This window comes from Trichosurus vulpecula, chromosome 2 (genome assembly GCF_011100635.1).
Source record: "Trichosurus vulpecula isolate mTriVul1 chromosome 2, mTriVul1.pri, whole genome shotgun sequence".
NCBI lineage: Eukaryota > Metazoa > Chordata > Mammalia > Diprotodontia > Phalangeridae > Trichosurus > Trichosurus vulpecula.
In genome coordinates this window covers 806,723-834,074 of record NC_050574.1, presented here as the reverse complement: position 1 = coordinate 834,074, position 27,352 = coordinate 806,723, and the positions used below count along the sequence as shown (strand labels likewise).

General features: G+C 47.7%; 1 protein-coding gene across 2 annotated transcripts; it reads right to left on the bottom strand.

Moving 5' to 3' along the window:
- LOC118835905 (tigger transposable element-derived protein 1-like) lies at positions 1–27,127 on the bottom strand. 2 transcript variants are annotated; one of them, XM_036743200.1, is made up of 4 exons: positions 27,049–27,127; positions 22,515–22,936; positions 16,853–16,938; positions 1–1,792 (listed from the first exon to the last, which is right to left on the bottom strand). In XM_036743200.1, the coding sequence occupies exons 2-4, from the start codon at positions 22,900–22,902 to the stop codon at positions 128–130; spliced, it is 2,139 nt and encodes a 712-aa protein (XP_036599095.1). In that variant the 5' UTR covers positions 22,903–22,936; positions 27,049–27,127; the 3' UTR covers positions 1–127. The 2 variants fall into 2 exon arrangements, with proteins under 2 accessions (XP_036599095.1, XP_036599096.1); XM_036743201.1 differs by having other exon boundaries at positions 22,515–22,932; positions 27,049–27,102.
- Between the last annotated feature and the right edge of the window lie 225 nt (positions 27,128–27,352).

The window sequence follows — 27,352 nt, the reverse complement described above, 5'->3', positions numbered from 1 at the left end:
CAAACTTTCAAAGCATGTATTTTTAAAAGTAAACTTTTGCTTTGATAAAAAGTCTCCTCAGAGGAAGCTGCAGAGTAAAGACGTGGCCAGCGCTGGGAAGGACAGCAGCTCGGGGAGGGCGAGCCCCTTACCTGGGCCCTTGCTTCTTCTCCAGGTACATGTCACGGTAGCAGCTGAGGAAGCCATGGACACCTCTGGACACTTTCAGGCTGCGCTCCAGATTGGGGTCATTATCAGTGAGGATCTGAAGCCCCGCATCAAAATGCGAGAGCGCTTTGGCCAGATGCTTCACTGTCAGCTGGCGAGGGGCAGGTGGGGCGTCCTCGCTCTCCTCGCCGGCAGCTCGCTCCTGCTCCAGCTGCATCAGCTCCTCATTGGACAAGTCGGCACCGCGGCTCTGCAGCAACTGCGCCACATCTGCCTCCACGATGTCTCCGAAGCCCAGCTTGTGGGCCAGGCTCACGATCTCTTGCTCGATCTGCCTAACGGCCTCTGCCGGCAGAGCCTCATGGTCACTGGAGACACACTCTGGCCACAGCTTCTTCCACCCAGAGTTCATGGTCGCCGCCTCGAGCTCCTCCCATGACTCAGCGACGTTGTACACCGCGTTGAGGATGTTGTAGTTCCGCCAGAATTCCCGGATCGTGCCTCTGTCGTCCCTGTTGACTCTTTGCAGGAGCAGATGGAAGATTCTCCGTAGGTAGCAAGCCTTGAACGTGGCGATCACACCTTGGTTCATGGGCTGGATCAAGGCTGTGGTGTTCTTGGGGAGGTACTCCACTCGTACATTGTCGCACAGGTCATCTAAATTTCCCGGGTGTCCTGGTGCGCTGTCCAGGATCAGCAGGGCCTTGTTGGGGAGGTTGTTTTGGGCACAGTATTTCTCAATAGCTGGGCAAAAAAAGTGAACGAACCATTCCTGGAAAAGGCTCATGGTCACCCATGCCTTCTTGTGAGAGCGCCAAATCACCGGCAGGTTGGGTTTGGAGAAGCCCTTGAGAGCACGGGGGCTCTCTGAATGGTAGACCAGCAACGGCTTGAGCTTGAAGTCACCAGCGGCATTGCCCCCCAGGAGGAGGGTCAGAAGGTCTCTGGCCACCTTAAACCCGGACGCTGTTTTCTCTTCTGCTGAAATGAAGGTCCTGTCGGGCAGGCGCTTCCAGAAGAGCTCAGTCTCATCCACATTGAACACCTGCTGCGGCGTGTAGCCGCCCTCCTCAATAACCCTCCTCAGTACCTCGGGGTACTTGGCTGCAGCTTCTCTGTCTGTGCTGACTGTTTCGCTGCTTGTTCCGAGGTGGGGCAAGCTGTGGCGGGCTTTGAATCTGGTGAACCAGCCCCGGCTGGCCCCGAATGTCTCGGCCTCCGCACTTGGTCCCTGCTCTCGCTTCAGGTCCTGGAACAGGCTCTTGGCCTTTTCCTGGATGGTCGAGACATTGACAGGCACGCCGCGCTGGTTCTGATCCTCGATCCAAACACTCAGCAGCCGCTCCATATTCTCCATCACCAGGCTCCTGCTCCGGGTCAGCTTGGTGGCCACCTGGGGCGTGGCGGCCTGAGAGCTTGCTCTGATCTTGTCCTCGTTGTCTCGGATGGTGGCCACTGTCGAAGTGGAGAGTCCCAAGGCCTTGGCAATGCGGCTGAGCTTCTCACCAGCTGCAAACCTCCGCAGTACTTCCAGCTTAACGTGCAAGTTAATGGCTTTGCGGTCTCTCTTTGTGCTCCGGCTGTCACTCCCACTCAGGGGCCTTTTGGCCGAGATCTTTGGGCCCAACATGGGAGGCGGGGCAGCCTGGTCGGTGGGAACATCTCTTGAGGGCTCAACTGAACAGCTCTTTCCCCTCCCTTTTCCCATCACCGCCCAATCTCTGACCCACTGCAAAATGGGTAGATAAGCATTTATTGATCTCAAGTTTTGAGGGGCTTGGTAGAAAAGCCTTTTAAATAGAATGATAGAATAGGCCTATTTCTACAAATGGTCTTATGCAAATTTCTACTGGGCTTTAATTTCCTAGGGCCTTCCTGTGGGAGATTAAAGTCACACTTCAGAGTGCAGCAAACCTTTTGGAATGTCCTATACCAAACAGGATGAGGGGTGGAACTTTTCCTTCAAATCTGCATGCTGAAGTCTGAGGTGGGAGAGCAGAGGTTTAGACTCCCTACAGGATCCTCTCTGGGGCTGGGACAAGACAAGGCAGGCCTGGATAAGAGTCCAGTTATGTCAGGGAACACAAAGTGGCCTCATAAAGAATTTTTAAAAAGCAGTGACATTAGAAATTGTACTCACTCAGGAACCATGCCCAACTAATGCATTCCTTTTTGGTCTGGGCCTCCCAAGTCATTCATTCATCCATGCGTTCATTCAGGAAACATTTATTAATAGATCACATAACCATGGAAATGAGCCAGAAGGGACCTTAGGGATCCTGATTTCCCCCCCTCATCTTTCAGGTAAGGAACAGGCCAAGGTCACACAGCTGGTACTTGGCAAAGCCAGATTTGACTCTCAATCGTTCTTTGTCTGCTAAAGACCTACTACAAACAGGGCCAACTCTCGAAGCCGGGTGTACGCGGGCATCTGGTCCAAGCCCCACACTGAAGGAATGCCCCCTGGAACATTCCTGACCAGGGGTCGTCCAGCCTCTGTGTGAAGACCGCTCAGTACAGGAAGCCCATTCCCTGGCAGGAAAGTGGCCAAAGCAAGGACATTTCCCCTAAGTGCAGATTTAAACTGGTCTCTTGACTATGTCCCTCCACAAAGGACCAGACTCATCCCTCTTCCAACTCCCTGGGGATGGCTCTCAGGTACCTTGAAAGGTCCTTGAAGTGTCCCAGCTCCTGCATTGGGATACTGTACCTGCACCTTCCGTGGAAGGCAAACCCCTACAATATAGAACTGGTTGTCAGCATGGGGTACACATTTGGCCCTCGGTGAACTACAGGACACCAAATTATGGGGCCCAAGGCTCAGCTACCCTTGGGACAGAGCAGTCGAGATGGCCAATGGGGTCCCTTGTGGTGCTGTCCTCGCCGCAGCACAGAGGAGGCAGCAGGAGTAGGACCATCTCTCAGCCTGGACAAGGGGCAGAGTGAGGGTTCCAGCAACAACTCCAGGTCATCAGACTCCAAGCCTGGGGTACTTTCCAACCCTCATAATGAGGGTCAGCATTGAGAACGAGAGACCAGGGCAGCAAAAAGCAGCAGGCACATCTGGGTCTGATAAGGCCTGGGCCAAGACAGATCCAGCTCCCTGCACCCCTCGACCCAGAGATATCGGAGCAGCCTCCGAGCAGCAGTGCTTGGGCAGGATGGAGGCAGGTTAGGAGAGGTGCCTGGAAGTGCGCTCAGCAACCAAAGGAGGGATGCCCAACAATCCATGAAGGCTCCCAGGTAGGCTGGAATGGAGCTGGCCTGCAAGGGCAGGTGTTCTGACTCCCACCAGGGCTGTGTCCAAGATGGCACACTGCCTCCTCCAGCTGGGCTGAAGAGCATATACAGATGGGGGAAGGGATTTTGGTGAGGAAGCCTGGGAAATGGCTCCATCCTTCTGGGGAGGTCAGGGGAGGAAACAGTGGAGATGGAGTTGTAGCTAGCTATCTGGGGTACTGCTATCCAAAAGGAACATCTGTCTTTCAAAAACTTCCAGAGCTTCCAGACCCATACCCCATAACCCCAAATATGCAAGGAACCTCAGGAATTCTCTCTGCAGGATCCCCAACAAGTGGCCATTGGGCTTCCCCTTGAAGGCTTATGGAGAAGGGAGCTCACTACCTCACAGAACAAACCCCTTCATTTGGGAAAACTTTAATTTTTATCAGACTTGAATAAAGGCATAGCTAGCACGGTCTGCTTGGGGAGGGCCAGCTATCACACTGTCTGGATGAGTCAGGGCCCCCAAAAATCTATACAGGCTAGAAGACTTGGCTGACTCCAGAAGAGGAAACTTATGGTCAAGATGGCTATCTGAACAGAGGCTGGCCACCCTGTGCCCATACACCAACTCCAGCAAAATACCTGAAATCTGTACCTGACCTGACCGTGATCAACAAATCCAATTAGAAACTATGTTAAGTGACTTCTTACACTCCAGAATGGCACCAAAAAGCTAGCCACAATCTCCCACAAAGGCAAAGGTCAAGGGGCAGGCAGACCAGCCAGCAGCCTTCCAGGGTTACCAGATAAGCTAGAGACTCATGTGGTCTATGAGCCAGGCTCCGATAGTTAGAAATTCCTGGGAGCAGCAGCATCCAGTGTGCTCTGAGGTCCCTAGTGCTCCATCCTCACAGGTCAGAGATGGAGTCAGCACAGGAGCCCAGGAGACCCAGGTCAAGACCAAGCAGCACTGACTACCACACCCAAAAATAGAGCAAGGGAAGGGGCCTGACCCTGGCACAAAGCCAAAGATGAGTAAACTAAAGGAGACACCAATTACTATAAATAATTATTGTTAACCTAGAGACACCTCAAATCCAACTGGGAAGGGAAAAGTAACTCCTGATAACTCTAATCAGAGACTCAAAGAAAATAATGTATTTTCCATAAGACCTTGGTGAATATCTGAAGGGAGCAAGAGATAAAGAAATTAAATAAAGCCTCCAGAGGAAAGAATGGGGAAGAAAATAGCCTCATCCAAATGACAACCACAAGCCAGATCAGAAAAACAGGAGACAGCAGAGGGATCTGCTATCCAGAAGAAGGAAAGACAATTTAAGAATCACCATATTCCCTGGAAAACATGATTTTTAAAAAGGCTCATATCTACTAGGACTATAAGAGAGCAAAGCAAAGATCAAAAAAAAAAATCTACCGATCCCCTCCTGAAAGGAGCTCCCTCGCCCCCTCACTTAAATCCAATCCATGGGCAAGTCAAGACATCACGCCCATGATGTCATCGGGCCTCTTTGAGAATGAAGGACAAACAGCAATATTTTCATTAGGATTCTTAATCTCTACACATAGAGAAGGATTTCCAGAGCAGAATCTAAGCTCCTGTGACACTTCAGAAAGCAGGATAAAATAATAACGAAATTCGTTTGGAGGACAAAGATTTAGAGCATCAAGGAAAAGAATCAGTCAGCACAACATTAACACTGACAAAACCAGGTGAACAACTTCTGAGAAGCCAAAGATGACCCGGAGGATTGTGGGACTGAGTAGAAGCAATTTCTGTGAAATTTTGCATTCTTTTGGAATCTTCACTTCTTTGAGTTTCAGGTGCAAGTGATCCCTTCCCAAGAGCCAGGATTCCAGGTTGAATGGTGCAGCCAGCCTGGCCCAGAATGCAAAGCTGGAAAAGCCAAGGGTACCCGGGACCCGAGCCTTAGGATGGACACCCTGGTCAACTCACACTTGTGTTCAGAGAAAATTGTATTCAGTTTGGGTACCATAATTTAAGGAGGAGGGAATCCAGAAGAGGGAAACATGGATGGAGACATGAGGAACAGTCAAAGAACTGGGCACAACTAGCCAGGAAAAAAGAAGTCTCAAGAGGGACTTGAGAATTGCCTTCATGTTCTGAATAACTGCCACATGGAAGAGGAAGTAGACATGTTCTCTTTTGCCGCCAGGTGGAAGAATAAGAAACAATAAATTGTAGTGGCAGATGGACAGAGTTAGACTTGATTTCTGGGGGAAAGAAAAAAAAAAGCTTAGTACAATAGTCTTCCAGAGTTGAAAAGGGCTACATTGGGAAGTAGTGAGTTCCCCATCACTGGAGATTTTGGAGGTTTTCAAGGGGAGTCTAGATGACTTTGCCATATGTTTTAGTAGGGATTGCTTTGCGGTATAGGTTGATCTAGGCTGTTGATGTCCTTTCCAAATGAGGTAGTCTGTGAAAATTTGATGAAAAATGAATGACAGGAGTATGCCTATGACCAAATAACTGATATAAAGAGAGGTTCCAAGCAAAGTCATAGGATCACTTGATAGGGGCAGATCTTTTTCCAGGGGTGAGGGAGTACAGTGGTGCCAAGGAGTATTAAAGGGAGGGAGTAGCAACTTAGATGAGGTTTGAGAAAAAGAACTCCAATGAAGAGAGATAAGAATTCACAGAATTATATCATTTCAGAATTATAAAAAATTTAGAGGTCAATCCACACTTTAACAATAATCATTTCTACATGTCCACAAACCGTCATCTTGCCTTTGCCCGTACATGAAGGATTACATAATTAAAGGCTGGGAATTGGGAGGAAGATTCCAATTTGTAGAATGAGATCATCCTGGAAATGTAAATTTGAGGCATAATGTGAAAAGCAAAGACCTAGAAAAAGGAATACAATGATTCATATCAAGTAACCTATAAAACTTACAGCACTATGGAAATGTCAGCAGTGATGGGAATGATAAATAGCATTATGTAATACTTTAACATTTGAAAAGTAGTTAACAAATATTGTTTCATCCTCCCAGCAGATACCCTGGCAGACAGGTAGTATGACTCTACTGACACATACAGATGAGAATAACATGGAAGACTTCCTTGTATAAGTATATTTATATATACATATATATATATATATGAATGTTTCCAGATAGGTAAACAGAACACTTATTAAGCTTGTATTATGAACATCACACTGCCCTGTGATCTGAGGATACAGTACAAGCAAAAGAGACAGTCTACTCTCAAGAACTTATATTCTAACACAGTAAGAGACAATATGTAAAAGGGATCTGGAATGCAGGAGTTAATGGACAATCCATACATGGGGATAAGGCCGCCAAAAAAGAAGTAGAAAAGCCTAGGGTAGGGTGAGAGCTAAGAGTGGAGCCATGACTGAAATAAGTATGGCCCGGGCAATTCATGAAATGGTTATCTAGGTTGTTTAGGATTAAAGACTTAACCATTCAGAAGAGAAGACCCTAAAGTAGGGTGAGAAGGCTGATGTTGAAAAGGTGAACAAGTCTGGGGAATAAATGGAGAGAGAATGAGACTGTCAGACCAATACAATGATAGATATTGTGGAAAATATTATACTATTTTATATCATTTCTAATTCCAACCAGACCCAGAGCCTGAATTAATGAGTAACTGGATGAAGATCCAGGACCTGGGCTTCTTGTTCTCTCTAAAAGTTTGCTCAGGAAACACCCTTACCTCTGTCAACAAGGCCAGATTAGACTGACCTAAGGACATTAGCCTAACCCCAAAAGAGATTACCTTGCTCAATATTCTACAGCTATATACTATGTTATGGAATGTAATGAGACACAGAGATGCCGGGCTGTAGTTTCGACTGACTTTTGTCAACATCCTTTACGACTCTATTCAATTAAGGAAAATCCTCTTCTTGTATCATGGTTAAATATACATGGGGGTCATAAAAAATGAGGTAATACAGGCTTGCTAGGTCTGCTAAAATAATGTATATAAGTTTTCTCATGCCTTTGTTCAGACAGCCAGAGCCTATGCTCTGACTCCTTGTACGTACAAGTAAGCTAGCTTAGCTATGCTTTAAGGGAAAATAATAAACAACATGGATTTTTCTATCACCTTGCTCTGTTGTTTCCTTCAACCAAATTTTCAGGTTTAACAGTTATGGTGCCGTGACTTTTGGATGGAAATGATGGAAACGGGACAATGCAGCCCAACCTTGCCAACGCTTTTGGGCGCCATAGGATTAATTTTTCCTGGAATTTTGGCCTTGACAAGGTGGGGGTAAGTTGTTTCTCTTCCCAGCTTCCAAAAAGGACTCCCACAAAATTGGCTGAAGTCTGAAAATTCCCTTTAAGCTAGCTCTGGGGGCAGGGATCAAATCTGTGGTAAAACACAGATCTGCGGTCAAACACGCATAGATCCCCTGGAAACACTGATTGATCTAGAAAATTAGCTATGGATCAGTCAAAAACTAGAATTAGAAGTCTAACTGTTCCTCCCTCTCTCCACCCTATTCCTCACTCCCTCCCTCCCTTCCTTCCCTTGGAGACCCTGATCCTGGGGAGAAAAACTGCACTTTGCTGTTACCCCCTTCCCCTCTGCCTCCCAGGAAAGGCTCTGATCCGGAGGGAGGTAACTCTGTTCTGCTTCCTCCATCTCCCCTTTCCCCCTTCCTAAGGGATAGGATATGGAGAGTCAGAAAAATCAGGAACGCCAAGGCTTCCCCAAAGACCATAGGGGTGCTAATAGCTAACTCAGGAAAGCTTCTAATTCTCTGTTGTTTAAACTCTGAGCTCAGTCTGTATTTGTTCTGTATTTGTTTTATTGATTGTCTGTTAACTGTCTGTGTGACAGCCTGTGCTGTGAAATGTCTATACCATATAAAATCTGAAACACAGGTAGCCAGAGAATTCTAAGGCTGCAGTTAGGGAAACAGAGACTCTTTTTTCTTTTTCAATGTCTGGTCTGGCCAACCGAACTTGAAGAACAAAAATAGAGCTGAAACATTTTAGCAGATTCTGGGATTTAATCATTAAAAAGTTTGGAAACTGATTAGTTGGAATTTTGGGACAGAACTCCTGAGACTATAGATCACTCCAGGAACTCTCACTGGTGCTAAAACACCCTCCCAATGCTGATCACTTAGGTGAAGTTTACTTGAGTTACAATCATTGAGATCTTTCACCATTGTCCTGTCTCTGACCAAGCCAGAGCTGCAGTAAAAGTCAAAGCAGCTAAAACAAACTCCTTTCCTCCCAGATCAGATTAGGAGAAGATAATGCAGGAGAACAGCAGGGAAAACTTAAATCACCCTTCCCCACCTGGCAAAAGGAGGAGAAGGACAGAAATTCACAGACTGACAGTATCATGACAGCCCTGTGCCCCCTGGATACCTTTGTAGCCCATCCTTTTTGGCAAAGCTTGGAAATGTCACCCAGGTCTTATGCATTCTGCCCACTCTGTCCTAGCAGCTGCAAAACCACTTTAGGCTCAGTAAATTCTGCAGTTGTGGGGGAAGGGAAAGGTAGATGGATTTGGACTTTTTGACTCCCAGAATTGTCACCACTGGGATACTAGCTTCTGCTCTAGGTAACTTCACACCTCTTTGTTCCAATTGCAAAACTGTATTTTAATCTCTGTTTGACCTGTTTCCTGAGTTTTAAAGGGAAAGTAATAATGATGGCTGTTATGGGATCAAAATGATAGTGATTGTAAAATGCTTAACATAAAGTCTGGTATATGTTAGATACGAGATTATTATTATCTCTCTGTGATTTAATGTAATTGTTAACTTTTGAAGTGGTTTTTAAATACCAAAAGTAATAAGCTGAATAATTTCTATATGTGGTAATCTGGAAATGCAATAGACGTCATCTGAAAATTATTGTTTCTGTATTTCTAAACTTGCATTATGTTCCCAAAATTCTCTTAGATTGTGAAATTTGAGAAGACCATTGTGTGGTAAGAAATGATATTATAGCAATTTTAAGCTGATTTTGATATATGTGAATTGGGTTTTCAAAGGGATGTGATTAAAATTTGGAACTGTTATATGTGGTTATAACAAGTAAATAATTAATAATACTGATATTTAACCATGAGAACAGACTTTCTGTGTGAAAAACTTTTCTGTTATGAGAATATATCTGGTGATTTAAAGTTATAGTTTCAAATGATGAGATGAAAGATTCTCTGCGCAAGGAGATTTAGAAATGTGTTCACCTAAATTGACAAATGGGTTGTTTCAAGTTTTAAAATGCATAATTATGTTTAGGGCACTGTTACATTTCTAAATTGTGTAATTTGACAAACAGAAGTGTCAGCAATATTGAAAAATGTGGTAATCTTTTACAATGCTAAGAGTATTGGGCCTTAGAAATTAAAATGTTACCACTAGTGATTAAAATAATTCCTCTTATGATCTGGATGTTGTTAGATTAAGAATCGTAGTTAATTAAGAAATTGAGGTTTTTAACTGAAACAAGAACTTTTGAAACCATCTAGTCATGAATTCTTATCAATCTTGTGTGGTTTTCTGTGTAGAGGAATTCTTATGGAAAAAGTTTTTAAAGTCCTGGTAAACCTTATTATTGTGATAAGGTAAATTAATTGGGTATGTAATTATAGAAACTAAGTGTCCTCCCATTATAACACTTTTTGACTAAGGAACTTTGTAATATCTAGGAATTCTGGGCAATATTTGAGAATGAGGACACTTGGCACCAACTTAGATAATAAATTCCAGCGTTTAAGGGTTAATTTGCTGTAAGGAAAAAGGAGATGTCTATCATTTTAAAACCTTCTAAATAATTGTCTTCAGGAAAGTTCAGTGAGCATGCCTTTTAACAACAGGATAAATTTTTTTAAGGAAGGGAAATAACTCTAGAAATGTTTTGGAAAATGTGTTGTGATTTTAAGCAAAAGTTAGAGCTTGTCAATGTGTATAAGATTTGATTGCTGAAGTGTCCCTTTCCTCAACCTGTGAGGTTGGTCATTAATCTCTTTGCTTTGTTTAAGCTGGAATGGATACCAGTACAGACAGTTATGTCAGTAAAAAGTATTAACTTATGAGTTGTCTTGTCTTATGGTTGAAACATGAAGGAAGACTGAATAATGGGTTTAAAGATTTGGAAAGGTAAATAAAGGTTTGATTGGAAATACAAAAGGCAGATAAGAAGGTTTAGGGACAAATGGGACTTAGCTAAGCCTCTCCTGTCCCAAGAGAATACTAGTTTCAAATGGTTTAAGTTAAGTTGAGAGTGTGAGAAAGTATTTTAAAAGACAGAAAAGTTATATAGCTTGATTTGATAATTATTAGCTCAATGAAATTTGGGACAGTCCTATCTGAAGGATATTTATTTGCTATTTAAGATTTTATGGGACTACAATTTAATATTGTTTTAAGCTCTGATTACAGGGATAGGTCACATGAAGCCAGTATTAGAATGGTAGGCATTACAGGCTGAGAACTTTTAAAGGTGAATGTCTATGCCTGGGAAAAAGTCTTGAAGATGACCTTGGACACAACCTAGGTAGGATCTTCCTGACTCTATTTCCCAATTCTGCTATTTCCTTTCTGAAAAGGAAAATCCCCACCTGGTTACTCCTAAGCCCTGCTTTCAGCACCTGGTGACTATATGATTGGCTATCAGATATGACTCGTGCCTGGAATCAAACAGAGCTAAGGAAGTTCTTTCCTTCTGTTAACATATATGAAATTGTCCCTCTTTTGTTTCATAGCAAATTTATATTATCAAGAAGTTTTGTAAGCACAATGCTAAATCTATTAGGTAATAGATGAATATTGGAATATCTCTGAGTTATTATAATGGAATGTAGGAATGAATAGCTTACAATTCTAACCTATGTTCATGACCAAATAAAGATCAGAAGGATATAGAGATAACATCCTCCAAAAGGAGGAAATGATTAGACACAGTAATAAGACAAAGATGAATGTGATAAATGTCTAATTAAATAGGATAGCAAATTTTGAGAAAAAGCAATAGGATGAGATTGATTCCACTAAGAATTATATACAGATGTGTATGACTGGCTTCAAAATTTATCAATCATGGAAATTCAAGCTAATAAGTGTGTTTTGGTAGTAAGATCTTAAATGTGGATTTTTGTACAAGAAAATTGTATAAGGTATTGTTACAAGTGAAATTGTATCTCCTTTATTAAGGTATCTGTCTGATGATTTTAAAAGGAAGATGAATTCAATTTATGGTTGGACCTTTATATTTTAAAGGATTCTCATACCAGGTACAAAATTTAGGTAAGGTTAGAAACAGTAGATGATATATGAACTGAAATACTCTGAAGTTAAAAAAAGGACAGCCAAATTTAAGTGATTGTACTAAGTTATACTAAGTTAGAATTGTCTGAGAATTTCAAGATCTGAACCAGAGAAGCAGACCTCTCTTTTACCATCTAGGAACCAGATAACTACAATCAGGCATCTGAAAAAAAAAATTGTTGCTTTAAATGGACATTGGAAATATGTAACTTGGATTCAAAGTTACTTTGTATACAAATTGTGCAATTAATTGCCGGAATTAAATCAGAAACATTTTTAGCTTTGTTAAGAATGGTTTGTGGATTATTTTGTAAATGCCATCAAAGAGACATGGCATGACTAAAAGTTTATGATGATATATGTACTGTGCTACTGGGATACAAGGAATTTAATATTAGTCAACATTGTTAATAATGATTGCATTACTTTGTATGGTTCATGTTTAAGTTTTCTTGGTTATCTAATGTGTAAATGTAAAACATGTGACATGAAAATTTCCCCCTCTATTATGAACCGTCTAAGTGGTTTGGTCTGTACTTAATGTAATTGTGTAGTTTTGTGAATTATGAGAAAAACTTTGTTGTAATTATTTAAACTCAGCCCTGTGTGGCTGGGATACTGAACCATTTATTGTATTTGTTTGAACTTAGCCTGCGTGGCTGGGACCTATGTTGTGCTGTTTTTCTCTCAATTATCAAATCATATGTGTTCTGGGAGCTCCTGTCAGATCTGACTACTTCTACAGCTGCCAACTTTTGGACTGCTCCTGCTCCCGAATGGATTTCTGATCCCATAGGAGACTTTGCCCTCCGATTTCAAAGAGCCTGAAGGGGACAGCATCAGACACAGGCAGCCCCTCCCGAGACTCTGGACCAGAACCTGTACGAAGGACAGCTCCCTTTCTGAGTCCCTTGCATTCCCAAGAATATTTACCTGTACTTTTGGTGTCTTTGGCTTATTACTCCTTGCAACTTGCTCCCTCTGCTTGTTTACAAGTAGTTTACAATTACTGTCCATCTCTGGGGATGTCCAAACACAGAAAGAAAAGAAAAAAACCTGAATCCACCTAGATAAGGATTTTTAGAACTTTACCCCTGAAGAAGATAGAGGTTTTTCCATACCTTAATTGGTCTTCAGATGAAACTTTCAGTTTGCCTTTGACCAAAAGGAGGAAATGTGGAAAATATTATACTATTTTATATCATTTCTAATTCCAACCAGACCCAGAGCCTGAATTAATGAGTAACTGGATGAAGATCCAGGACCTGGGCTTCTTTGTTCTCTCTAAAAGTTTGCTCAGGAAATACCTTTACCTCTGTCAACAAAGCCAGATTAGACTGACCTAAGGACATTACCCTAACCCCAAGAGAGATTACCTTGCTTAATATTCTGCAGGTATATACTATGTTATGGAATGTAATGAGACACAGAGACGCTGGGCTGTAGTTTCGACTGACTTTTGTCAACATCCTTTACGACTCTATTCAATTAAGGAAAATGCTCTTCTTGTATCATGGTTAAACATACATGGGGGTCATAAAAAAAATGAGGTCACACAGGCTTGCTAGCTCTGCTAAAATAACGTATATAAGTTTTCTCATTGCTTTGTTCAGGCAGCCAGAGTTTATACTCTGACTCCTTGTACATACAAGTAAGCTAGCTTCGCTATGCTTTAAGGGAAAATAATAAACAACATGGATTTTTCTATCACCTAGCTCTGTTGTTTCCTGCAACCAAATTTTCAGGTTTAACAATATAGACATAGACAAAGACATAGATATAGATATGTAAATCTATGGAGCAACAGGGCTATAGACAGATAGAGGGCAGACAGATGAAGATACTCTTTTTAAGTATTGAGGCGATATTAATTTACATATATCTATATATACACATACACACATATACATCCCATTTCTAAATATATTTTGGAGTGTCATTCAATGCAATAAATACCTTATTTATTTATAGCATTAAAAAAAAAGAAGCTCCCACAGGAAAAGTCCCAGGATTGACTTCCACAAGCTGGAAGCTTCTGCCACTGTGGAGAGGAAATCTTGGAATACAATGCTCCTTGTGGCAAAGAGGTTTAGGGTTATAGTCAAGAGTAGCTTGCCCTGCAGGGGAGACCAGAGCCCTACAGACAAAAAAGGGAGCTCTCAGTGGAACAGGGTAAAGTGAGAACTCTGAAGTACCAACAGAAATCCAGAAAGGTAAATTTAACTGAGTTCCTGGAAGGATTTGTGTGATGATACAGTGCTGGTATCCTGATGGAGAGAAGAATCCAGTGTCCCTGAGAACCTCCATGGTCTTCAAGGGGAAGCTCCTGAGAGAGTCAAATATGAAAAGGAGAGAACTGAAGGTAAAACAGGGAAACAGAAGAGAAGGAGGCAATGGGACTGGCTATTTCTCCTAACTGGGGAGGACAGAGACATGGAGGATGAGGATCCTGATTGTTCTTTGGCATGGAAAAAGGAGGGCTGAACACACACACACACACACACACACACACACACACACACAGAGTTTGGTTTAAACATATGGCCAACCAAATTGGGGTTGGAGGCGGTTAAAACAAAATGAAGAACAGAATCTAAAGGGGCGCTCCTCCAAATTGTGGTATGGAAATGTAAAAGGATAAGTCTGTGCCTTAAGAAATGACAGAGATGATGTCACAGACTCCTAGAGAGCCTTTTCTATGACGCCCAGGTCTCCAGAGGATGCCAGGTGAAGAGAGGCTACCATTTCTGGGTGGGCCATTAAGCCCTTTTTTAGAGGAAGAGGAGAGAACATAATCAATGAAGCTCTTAGAAGAGAGCAGAGACATGTGGGGGCACTGCTGGATTTACTACATACTTTACAAAACCCACTAAGCAGCATGAATGAAGATAGTGGCTTCCTTTAGCCTCTTCTCTTTGTGTTCTACTGAATGCATAGAAAATCTCATTTGAGCAATACCACTTCTAGGACTGTATCCCAAAGAAATCAAAAAATGGGAAAAGGACCCATAAGTACAAAAATATTTATAGCAACTCTTTTCGTGGTGGCAAAGAATTGGAAATGGAGGGGATGCCCATCCATTGGGGAATGGCTGAACAAGTTGTGGTATATGAATGTAATGGAATACTAAAAGAAATGATGAGAAGGAAGACTTCAAAAAAACCTGGAAAGATTTGTATGAACTGATGCTGAGTGAGGGGAGCAGAACCAGAACATCATACACAGTAACAGCCACATTGTGTGATGACTTAGCTCTTCTCAGCAATGAAAGGATCTAAGACAACTCCAAAAGACTCTGGATGGAAAGCGCCATCCACATCCAGAGAAAGATCTGTGGAGTCTGAATGCAGATGGAAGCACACTGTTTGCTCTGTTGTTTTGTTTCTTCTTTCACATGGTTCCTCCCACTGGTTCTAATTCTTCTTTATAACACGTCTACTGTGAAAATATGTTTAATATGAATGTATAAGTAGGGCCTATATCAGATTACACACTGTCTTGGGGAGGGGGAGAAAATTTAAAACTCGGAATCTTATGGAAAACTAAAAATAAATTTAAAAAAAGAAATGCTGATTTGGGAGCAAGTTTTCAAGTCCAGACTAAAACATAAAAGTCTCCCGGCTGTCCCCACGTGACTCCTGTGCCTCCCCTCGGCCTGCCTTCCAGGTTGACTCTATCTGCCCTGGATCAGACCCCTTCATCTCCTCCAGAGCCCCTTCCTTTCTGCTTTGACTTGTATCCCCAGGGCTCAGCATGGTGCTGTCACACATTAGGTGCTGTGAAATGCTTGCTGGCCTTTTTTGGTCCCTGGCTTCCAAGATGACCAAGAAGAACCTTAGCCATGGGCAGCCCATCCATTTCTTCAACTGCACCTGCTGCATGCTGGGGGACAAAGCCATCGAGAAGTTTGTCATTCACAACATCGTGGAAACCACGACCATCAGGGACATCTCTAAGGTCAGTGTTTTTGACTCCTATGTGCTACCCAAACTGTATGTGGAACTATATCACTGTGTGAGCTGTGCAATCCACAGCAAGTTAATGAGGAATCCTGTGAGACATGAAAGGATTGGACACCCCCACCCTGCCTCAGACCCAGGTGTTGCCCCCAGACCCTCCAAAGTCCATGGAAAGAGCTACATTCCTGAACCCAAGAAAAATAAAATGGTTGGTTGGTCTATCTTTAAAAAAAAAAAAACTGCATACTAACTTGACTGGATTTAAAATCTTACACTTAGTCTCCAAAAGTCAACTCTGCAGGAACAAACCAGGCAAAACAGGGTTAGGGGTAGACAACACTTTGCCTGACAAAGATCTGAGGTTGTGAGTGGACAGCTGCTAAAAAGACTCATTTGGCCCCGGGCTTCCTGGAAGAACAAGGTGACATCCTACAGAAGTCCTCTGGCCTCATCTGGAGGGCAAGGTTCAGTTCTGGTACACTTTAGAAAGGACAAAGAACAAGTGGAGTGCATAAAGAGGAAGAAATTGGGTTAGCCTGGAGAAGAGAGAATGTAGCAGGGCGGAGACAACAGATGTCTGGCCTCTGGAGGGCAGGGATAGGCTCCTCCTCCGGAGAGGCCTTCCCACACAGACTGGATTCTTGCTCAGGTGTGAGCTGGATTAGACACTCCCTCCCTCATTCATTCATTCCACAGACATTATCGGGTACCACATACTGAGCTGGGCACATACCAGCCCCTGCTGGAAGGTCCTCAGGGACCTTACACACACGCAGAGATATATTTGTACAAAACCACTCAGGTGAGGAGGGAGCCCTGGGCAGATCCAGGGAGAGGAAGGGAGATGAGCCTCCAAGGTCTCCCTGCTGCCCTGGGTCTGACCCTCGGGGGCCACCCTGTCCCCACTGGATATGGGTCCTGAGCTTCACTGGCCTCTGCTCTGGGTGACGGGTACCAAGCCTGGCTAGTTCTTGGCCTGGTCCTGGAAAGGTTGACCTCAAGTCCCCTCCTTTCCCCTCCCGGACCACCCCATCCCAGGAACCTCATGTGCTCTCCCTCCACTCAAGGTTTGCTGCATCTGATCGATGTGACCCCTTGGGCTTTATCCCTGGATTTTCAGAATCTGTTATTTAGTCAAAGGGGGTGAGGGTAGCCTGTCAGTGATCAGACACAACTAGAGACCAGCATGTCAGGATGGAAGCAGCCACTCACCTGGCATTTGTCAGAGAGTTTGGTTTCCTGGTTTCTGAGACTCCCCAGATCTGCAGAATGGGCGGGTACCTGGGCTGAAGGCAGAGCTGGGGGGGGGGCAGGGGAGGAGATGGGAGCTGTTAGGAGACCAGCTTTGCCCCTCAGCTCCCCCTCACTCGAGCCTGGGGGAATGGAGTGGGAGAAAGGGACAGGGTTTGGGGAATTGGCCACCAAAGACTCTGGAAGCCAAGGCTGTCTGAGCTGTGATTCCAGGCTGGTTTCAGACCTGGAAGCTGAGCATTTTGGCCACCTGCTGTGGATGCCCTTTCTCCTCCACACCCCCCACACCCCTCCCCCACCTTCTCATTCCTGGAAATCCCATCCTGCTTGTGAAGCAAGTCAAAGCAGCCAAGCCCAGGGCCCGTCCTAGCCCAGGAGCCACTTTCTCTGCTTCCCATGGCCCAGCCCACCCCGCCTCTACATTGCTGTGATCCTGCAGGCCTAAACAACCTTCCCTGGTCCCCAGAGCCCAGCGCTGTCTTGTCTTTCATCCCTTCATTTCCCTCTGGGATCCAGTTCTGCCCTTCCTGCCTCAAATACACACCAGGATGCAGCTCAAAGACATGGGTTCTGTCAGAGGCCGGCACCTTGGCATCAACTTCCTACACTGGTGATGGAGCCAGGCCTCCTGTACCAAGGTCTGTGCTGGGCCTCTCTGGAGTGGGGGAGGGAGAGAGAGGAGGGAGAAGAGAAAAGGGGGAGGGGAGAGAAGAGGGGAGAGGGAAGGGAGAAGGGGGGGAGAGGGAAGGGAAAGAAGAGAGAGGAAGGAGAAGGGAGAGAGGGGGAAGAGAGGAAAGAAGGGGGAGAGGGGAGATGGAAGAAGGGACAGAAGGGGAGAAGGAAGGGGAGAGAGAAGGAAGAGGGGGGAGGGGAGAGAAGGTGGGAGAGGGGAGGGAAGGGAAGAGGGAGAGAGAAGGGGGAGAGGAAGGGAGGAGGGAGAAGGGAGGGGAACGGAGAGAGGAGAGGGGGGAGGGGGAGCACTCAGTTGCTGGCAGCACCTGCCATGGAGGTGTCGTGGAACAAGGAAGGGCCAGCCTTATCAATTCTAGGCCTACTTAGGGCCTGTCCTTGCTTTACGGAATCGATGGAGGCTCAGAGAAGGGGAGTGCACTCCCCCTGCAGCCCAACAGCTTGGCCAGGGCTTCTTTGATTGCCAAGTGTGACTGAAGTGGGTGGGTGGGGAGGGCTGCTGCAAGGCAGCCTCAGCCTCCCCATCAGGTACAACCTGCTCTCCAAGGTATCTGGGGGCAGAGGCACCGGCTCTACCTCCTTCTCTGATGTGGCTGTGGCCCTCCCTCTTCATCCCCCTCAGGGGCCCCTCTCCTCACACCTGGTGACTCCCAGTTTGCAGGGAAGGGCCGAGATCCGGGAGGGCTCATCTGGGAGCAGAATCCCCCTTCTCAAGCATCTACTTCCCCCTTAGAGCGTGCCACTGCCCCCTTCTAGGTTCCCAGGCTCACAACCGAGAAGCCCTCCCCCCAGCGGCCCAATACCATTCCAGTGCTGCCTACTGGTCTCCATAGCTCCTCCCAAGCTCGGGCCCTCTGCCCCTATTGGGCTTCCCTTCCCACTCCAATCCAGGGGCCATTTCACATCACCCCCTTCATATGCTCCTGGCAAACTGGCCCATGCCACCTGATGTTCCATCTCCTGTCTCCAGGACTTTGCCTGGGCCGTCCCCCCTGCTTGGCATGCCCTCCCTCCTCAGAATTCTCATCTTATCCCAAGGTCGAGCCAAGAAACATTTATTAAGCACTTACTGTACACAGAGTACTGAGGTTACAAAGACAAAAGGTCAGCAGCTCCCGGCCTAAAGGGAGGAGGGGAGGGGCTGTCTCTTCCATGCTGCCATGGCTAGAACCCGGCAGGCCGCTTCCCCCTCTCCAAATTACTCTGTGAGTGTGTGTGCATACATGTCTGTGTGTATGCATGAGTGTGTGTATTCTATATGTATACGTGTGTATCCACAGGGAACTATAACAGGACCAATTTAGAGGGACCTGGGAGGGAACTCATTTTACAGATGAAGAAACTGAGGCCAGGGAGAAGGGTCATGGCCAGGGTCACCCAGGAGGTTAGTGACCTTGGTAGGACTTGAACCCAAGCTCCTTATGGGGTTAGGGGCCATTCCCAACAGGTGACAAAGAGCCTGGCATCTTGTTGTCTGGACCACTGATTCCCATCAGTAATTTGGGGTCTCAGAACATCCTCTCGAGTCTGGAGAGGGGACGGGGTCGGCCTAGAGGCCACTGCCCACACACAGGACTTGTTCTCTCCCCATCCACACTGTGCACAACACAGAGCAAAGCAAGCACCTGGCACCGGCCAAATGAAGGGTTACTCATCAAAGTTGGGCTTAGGCTCTCAAGATCATTGGGATTCCAGAAGGCATCAAGTATGTCCCCTTACACGACAGGAGTAACTGAGGCAGCCAAGAGCTACAAAGGAACTCGGCCAAAGTCACACAAGTCAAGTCAACAAGCACTGATTAAGTACCTACTGTATACCAGGAAGATGCTAAGCACTGAGGATACAAAGCAAGGCAAAAGACAGTCTGTGTCCCCAAGGAGGTAACAATCTAATGAGGGAAACAATATGTAATAACTATATATAAATAAACTGTAGGCAGGACAAACAGGAAATAATAAACAGGGAAGGCCCTGAACTGAGGAGGCTGGGGAGACTTCCTGTACAGGGTGGCGTTTTAGGTGGGACTTGAAGGGAGCGGGGGAGGTCAGTGGTCAGAGAGGAGGGGGGACAGTGCTCTAGGCCTAGGGAACCATGGCCAGAGAGGCGGAAGGTCTTGTTCATGATCAGTCAGGACGCCGGAGGCACTGGATGGAAGAGGATGTGGCAGGGAGAGAGGTGTTAGAAGCCTGGAAAGGAGGGAAGGCACAGGTGATGAAGGGCCCTGAATGCCAAACAGAGCATTTTGTCTTTGCTCCTGCAGATGAGAGAGAGCTACTGGAGGTTACCAAGGCTGACACGGTCATGCCTGCACTTTAGGTAACACCCCTTTGGTGGCTGAATGGAAAATGGACTGGAGTGGGGAGAGCTGAGGCAGAAAGGTTCATGTGAAGGCTGCTGCCATAGTTCAGGCCTGAGGAGATGAGGGTTTGTGCCAGGGTAGGGGCGGGGTCAGAGAAGAGGAGGGTGCTTAGCGGAGTGATGCTGCAGAGGTGAAACAGACCAGAGATGCTTCAGGGGTGAAATCAACAGGCCTTGGCACCATAATGGATGGGGGGGGTAGTGAGAGTGAAGAGTCCAGAGTGACTCCTAGGTTGGGAGCCTAGGGGACCAGCAGGATAGGGGTGCCCTTTATAGTGATAGGGAAGGTGGGAGGTAGGGAGGGCTTGGGGAAAAGATAATGAGTTTGGTTTTGGTCACATTGAGTTTAAGATGCCTACTAGACATCCAGGTAGAGATGTCTGGAAGGCCACTGGAGAAGAGAGATTGGAGGTCAGCAGAGAGACTGGGGCAGGATGAGTAGATCTGAGAATCCTTAGCACAGAGAGAGTTATTCAATCCATGGGAGAGGATGAGATCCCCAAGTGAAGTAATATGGAGAGAGAAGTGGGCTAGGAAAGAACCCTGAGGGACGCCCGAGGTTAGAGGGCATGACCTGGAGAGAGGATGTCCCCAAAACCTGGAGGGAAGAACACATCCAGAAGGAAAGGATGACTAGCAGCGTGCAAGGCTGCAAAGAGATAGAGGAGACTGAGGACTGAGAAAAGGCTATTGAATTTGGCCACTAAGAGACTTAGTGGTGACTTTGGAGAGGGCAGTCTGGGTGGAATGATGAGGTCAGAAATCAGCCTGTAAGGTGCTAAGAGGAGAGGAAGAGGAGGCACCGTTGTAGATGGCCTTTGGGAAGAGTTTAGCTACAAAGGGCAGAAGAGACATGGGACTATAGTTAGAGGGGTTGGGAGGGTCAAGAGGTGGTATTCTGTGGATGGGGGAGACACAGGTATGTTTGTGTTTATAGGCTGTTGGGAGGAACCAGTGGTGAGGGGGGTGAAAGAGGATGCAAGAGGAGTGGGATGGAAGGGCATTGCTTGACCACTCAGCAAAGGCAAGGAGTGAAAAAGGAGAGGAGAAAAGCTGGCAGGCTGGAGAGGACTGGAGAGGACCCAGTTTACAGAGGAAGACACTGAGGAAGCCCCGAAAGAAGAACTAGTTTTGCCAAAGTCATCCACGTTGGAAAAAGTCTTCAGGGGCAAGAGAAGGGATAAGCCAAAGGAGGCTTTTGTAGCCAGGACCCTCCCAGCTTCCCTCACTACCAAGGAGACATCAGATTGTAGTTCTGGAGGGGGAAGACCTCAGAAGTGATGCGAACAAGAAAACTGAGACCCAGGGAAAGTGCATGGGCTGAACCCACTCCTCCAGGGCAGGAGTGAGGAGCAGAGGAGACACTGCTCACTGAACAGTAACTTGGAAGGGATGAGGGCTGCTTTGGGGATAGAAATAGCCCATAATCATCTTCCCAAGGGATCGGAAGACAAGCTCTCGGGACCCCTCCACCTGGGTGAGGAGCTCCTTCAGCACCAAATGGCTGCACCATGGAGGAGCTCCCAAGAGCCCCGCTGTGGGCAAGCCAGCCAACTAGACAGAGTCAGGAGTGGAGTCACAACCGGGGAGATGGAGGATTGGCCTCATCCTGCCTGACCCCAGAGCACCAAACAAGGACCAAGGTTGACTCTCCATCCCTGGAGGTACTCAGGCAGAAGCAGGATCAGCCATTCAGGCCAAGGGCAGGCTCTGTCCACCACAAGGGAGGCCTCATAAATGCTCCTTGACTTGACCTCAATTCTCTACCCCAATACAACCTGAGGCTCCAAGTCCAGGGACCCTGGCAGGTCCAGTGACAGGAGCCCACCCCAGAAGACACAAGCATTGCAAGGGAAGGAGTTCCAGGGGCTTGAGCAGCAAGCAGCAGGCGTGGTTCTGCTGCACGACTTGGGGATCTGGAGGCCCACCCTCTGCAGTCTGGTGCTTAGAAGGGGATCCAGTGTGTCCAAAAAAACCTGCCAAGCCTGGAAGCTTCCATCTAATGGGATAACCTTGGTCAAGCGCCTGGCCTGGTCAAGTGCCTGGCATTCAATAGGCATCTAATAAGTGCTTGTCCTCTTCCCTTTTCCTCCCAAGGGCACAGCACTGAGTCCCACCAACTCTTCTCTCACACCTTCCCTAAGCTGAGGGACTCCTACAGGGGTACACTGAAGGAGGAGGAGGGGGAGGGGAGGAGGAGAGGGAGGGAAAGGAGGAGGGATAAGGAGGAAGAGGAGCAGAAGGAGGAAGAGGAACAGAAGGAGGGGAGGAGGAAGAGGGGGAGCAGGTGGGGAGGGGAGGAGGAAGAGAAGGAGCAAGGGGGAAGGGTGAATCGCTAACCCTGACAGAAGACCCACTTAAACTCCAGGCACTGTGATAAGGAAACATGTCAAATATTCTCTCTCCTCTGAGCCTCACAAGCACCCTGGGAGGTGGGTGCTACTGTTAGCCCATTTCACAGATAAGGAGGCTGAGCCAGGAGGGCCCCAGTCAGGGTGTGTGAGGCCAGACATGGGTCAGTGGCCTTCAGGAGTTCCTAGGTTCAGCAGGATTTTGGGGGAGACACCGCGCTCACCGCTCCGCTGAAGCATGTGGCTCAGGTCCTCCACCAAGGCGACAGCCTCCTCCGTGCTCTCCGGACCCTGGGCCTCCACCCAGGGCCTGGTGTCTGGGGGCAGCATGCTCAGGAACTGCTCCAGAATGAGCAGCTCCACAATCTGCTCCTTGGTCCGAATTTCTGGCCTCAGCCACTGGTGGCAGAGCTCCCGGAGCCGGCTCAGGGCCTCACGGGGCGCAGCTGCCTCCTGGTAGCGGAAGGCTCGGAAACGCCGGCGGGGGTCCGTCAGTTCAGGGGTCTCCCCGGCCCTCCGCATAACAGGCTGCGGCTCCCACAGGCTCTCGTCTTCCTCGATCTTCACGATCAGGAGCCCGTCCTGCTCTGGCGGGTTTGGGGCCACAGCCATGGTCCAGGGCTCACCTGCTTGTCCTCCACTCTATCTAGGGGAGCAGAAACCAGACATCAGTCTCTTGGTGAGGGAGGGGCCTGGTCTGGCCTTCAAGGCTCTGCCTCCTGCCCACTCCTCTTCCTCTTCCCCCTGGAGGACTCCCCTGATCTTCCAGACCTCAGTCAGGCCCCGAAGAGGAGCCTGGTTGCATGGGTCCTTGTAGCCTCTCACTAGGGTCATTCCCAAGGCCTCTGGATTGGTCTCTCTGCCTCAAGCTTCACCCTGGGCTGTCCTCCCATTGGACTGGAAGCTCCTTGACAGCATGATGATCTTTGTCCCTCTTTGTATCCCCAAGCTGAGCCCGGGGCCTGGTACACAGGAGGCATTTCATAAATGCTTCCTGACTCCACCCAGCTACCAAAGTGATCTTCTAGAAGCACCCACTTCTCCTGAGCCTCCTGATCCCAAGAGTGCTCATTCTCCCCCTCTCCACATCTTTGCATTGGTCAAACCCCTTGCCTGCAAGGCACTCCCTCCTCATCTCTAGGTCCAAGAATCCCTCCCTTCCTTCAGAATCCCCTCCCCAGAAGTGTTTGTACAGTGGTGCTTAGGGGGTCCCACAAGGGTCTCCAAGACACTTGAGATCCAACTGCTTTGAAAAGAATAAGTAGCAGGACATTTCAATTTCTAATATGGTAACTACTGACAGACATAACCCACACAAATGCTCTTTGAGAGAGGGTCCTCAATTTTAGTTAAAAGTGTAAAGGGACCCTAGGGCCAAAAAGTCTGATAAGTGTTGGCCAGGGTGCTCCCTCGCATTGTGGCACCATTCAAATAATGCCTTAGACTGGCAGGGTTCCGTGAGGCTCATTCTGCCTCCATCTCCTCAGCCATAAGGGAGGGAGCTGGATCTGATGACCTCATCAAGTCCCATGTATTTATTTGCATTTATTCTCTACATACTTATTCCCAATAGCCTCCCATTAAATAAATAAGCATTTATGAGATGCCGACTGCGTGCCAGGCACTGTGTTAAGTGAGGCCTGAGAATACAGGGATAATAAAGCTAGAGACAAGACTCCTGGTTGGTTAGTTATTGTCCTTCATTCTCAAAAAGGATGAAAACAGCATCACAATGTTGGGGTCAGGACCAAAGTGACATCACTATACTACAGTCAAGATTCAACGTGTCCAACTGGGGCTGATCAGGCCAACAGGAGCTTGGAATGCTCTACCTCAGGTCAGGCACAAATAGTCAATGTGAACATTTGGGGTGGATGCTCCAAACTTGCCCATCCTGCATTTCCTTTGAGCTGTCTCAATTCTGCTTTGCTCATAGAGCACAGCGCCTTCTCTGATGCGGGTACACTATGCTGAGTGGTCCTATGCCAGTGTCTCCCATGTCACACAATCAATTTCAATATTCCTGAGAGAGACCTTGAAAGTATCCTTGTATTACTTCTTCTGACCACCATGTGAACGCTTGCCCTGTGTCAGCTCTCCACAAAAGTCTTTTTTGCAAGTGTACGTTTTGCATTCTAACAACGTGGCCAGGCCATCGGAACTGTGCTCTCTGAAGCAGAGTCCGAATGCTTGGCAGTTTAGTTCGAGAAAGGCCCTCAGTGTCTGGTATCTTATCCTGCCAGGTGATCTTCAGAATCTTCCTAAGACAATTCATATGGAAGAGATTCAGTTTCCTGGCATGGTGCTGGTAGACTGTCCAGGTTTCACAGGCATACAACAATGAGGTCAGCACCATGACTCTGTAGACCTTCAGGCTGGTAGTCAGTCTAATACCTCTTCTCTCCTATGCTTTCCTTCAGAACCTCCCAAACACTGAGCTCGCTCTGGCAATTATCAATGTGTACATCCCTGGAAAGTACACTACACCAAGCTAAGTGAACTTATCTACACCATTGAAAACGTCTCCATTTGCTGTAACTGATGGTTCCATATATGGATGGTGTGGTGGTGGCTGATGGAATGTTTTCTTGGTGGTAAATACAGAGTAAAGGGAGCCCTTGAGCTGAGTCTAATTTTGCTTCTTGAGAATAGGGGTAGAACTTGGCACATAATAGGTGTTTTAAGAAGTATTTGTGTGGGGGTACCAAGAACAGGCCCTACATGTAGTAGGTACTTAATTAATCTTATGGATGGATCGACTGATACAGGACCAAGCACACACTAGGTGCTTAATTGGCGTCTCTTGAATTTGATCAACCTGAACCAGCAAACAAGTCTCCGTGCCTCCTTCCTCTTTGGGACATCATCATGGTCTTCAGAAGCTCGCCATCACCTCTGAAGCTCACCCCTCTCTGAGGCCTTCTGGGCCTGGGCCCTCCTTCTGGTGGTAAGAATGAGCACTCAGTACAAACACATCATTTCCCACCAACTGCTCTCCGGGCTCTCATCCTGCCTCCTTGGGTACCCAGGGGAGCATCCCACCCTTCTTAGCTCCCTCCTTTCTGCCAACCAGTCAATAAACACTTATCAAGCACCTCCTAAGGGCCAAGCACAGTGCTAGAGAAACAGAGAAAGGCAAAAGCCAGTCCCTGCCCTGGGGGAGTCCACAGTTCAAGGACTACCGTGGGTCTTCCTCATTAGCTCCTCAAGGACAGGGACTGGTTTTTACTCGTCTTTGTTCCAGGTCCCGGGGAGGTACTTAATAAATGTTAATGGACTGACTGAAGTACTGTACTTGGACACTAGGGGGTGCCATAGTAAATAGAGCACCAGGCCTGGACCTTCAAATCCGGCCTCCGATGCTCACTAGCTGGGTGACCCTGGACCAATCACTCCACCCTGTGTGCCTCAGCTTCCTCATCTGTAAAAGGAGCTGGAGAAGGAAATGGCCAACCCCTCCTCCAATGGGGTCAGGAAGAGTGGTCCACGCCCAAAACAACTGAGCAGCAGCAAGTTTCCTCCTTGGGCTCTCCTGGCACGGGCTCACCCAGTGTAATCCAATATGGCACATGTGCCCCAATTCCAACAGGAGAGCCTGAGTCCTCGGATGACTTCAAAGCAAGAAGAGCAGAGGGACCTCGGAGATGGACCAGCGCCAAGCTGGGGAATTCAACAATTCAGCCAAACACAAGCGTTTGTAAAGCTCCTACTAAGTGCCAACCTTGGGGATACAGACAGAGATGACATTCCATCAGGACATTCCATATAAACCTAAAGTACATGCCAAGTCTGAACAAGGTGATCTGGGGAGGAGATGGGGGGCTGTGCCTGAGCCTGGCGCCTGGTAGCAATACAGCTGGAAAGTCTATCGGGCAGGTTGGAAGAGCCTCAAATGCCAAACAGAATTCACCCTCCATCCTTGGTGGCCCGAGCCCAGGAGGAGCCTCAGAGGAGAGATGTCACCGAGACAAAGGCCTGGCTCCTCTGTGTGAGGTGAAGGTGGCGAGGAGGAGGAGCATCTGCATGAAGAGGAGCTTTTGGACACAGCGAGGGGACAAAGCGCCTACTGTGCACCAGGCAGCCAGATGTGCACCTCCTGACCCACGGAGGCCCAGGGCACTAACCACTGGACCACACACTGCCATCAGCACGGAGATCAAGGTGGGGGGGGCAGGAGCCTTCGAAAGAACAAAGCATCTGAAGGTCTGGCCAGGGAGTGAGGCGGCCCTGCAGTCAGGAGGGCCCTGTGACCCTAGCCAAGTCATTTCACCCCAGCTGTCACTGTTCAGCGGGTCCCCCTCCTCCTAACCCCATTGGGGACTTATCTCTGCAGAGATGCTGGAACGGTTTGCCATCTCCTTCTCCAGCTCATTTTACAGATGGGGAAACTGAGACAAACAGCACGAAGTGACTTGCCCAGGCTCACACGCTAGGAAGTGTCTGAAGCCATATTTGAACCTGGCTCGTCCTGACTCCACGCCCAGCGCTCTGTGTGCTCTCTGGCGCCACCTGGCGGCCATGGGGGAGGGCGGCCACGGCTGAACGATCCCAACGTGCCCTCCAACGCCAGGGGGCGCACAAGCAGACGCACTGCTGCCTCTCCCCCCCCACCCCTCCACTGCGGTGTCAGAGTCAACTGCAAGGAGGGCGCCGCCCTCAGGACACCACCTCCCTGTGGTTCCCCCCCCCCTGCACCCCCCCACCCCCAACCCCAGCCCGAGGACAGGCTCAGCCTCCCTGGTCCCGGCGGTGACTCACCGCCCCGGAGGCGTGGCACGCACGCAGGCCCGCGGCTGCCTCGAACAGACACTTGACCCCGCGCCCTGGGCCGGAGGAGCGGGCACTTCCGATCCTGCGATGTCACTTCCGGGGGCTTTGTCCTCTCCTCCCCAGCCCCTCTCCGTAGGCCGTCTCTATGGCAACGGGCGCCTAAGCTGGGAGGCCGGCAGCCGCGAGAACCCGGTGCCTGATGGGAAATGTAGTTCGGCCTCCAGGCCTCAGGGACGGGTCTGGGCGGTACATTCACTCACCCTCTGCTACATTCCCCACCCGCCAAGCCCAA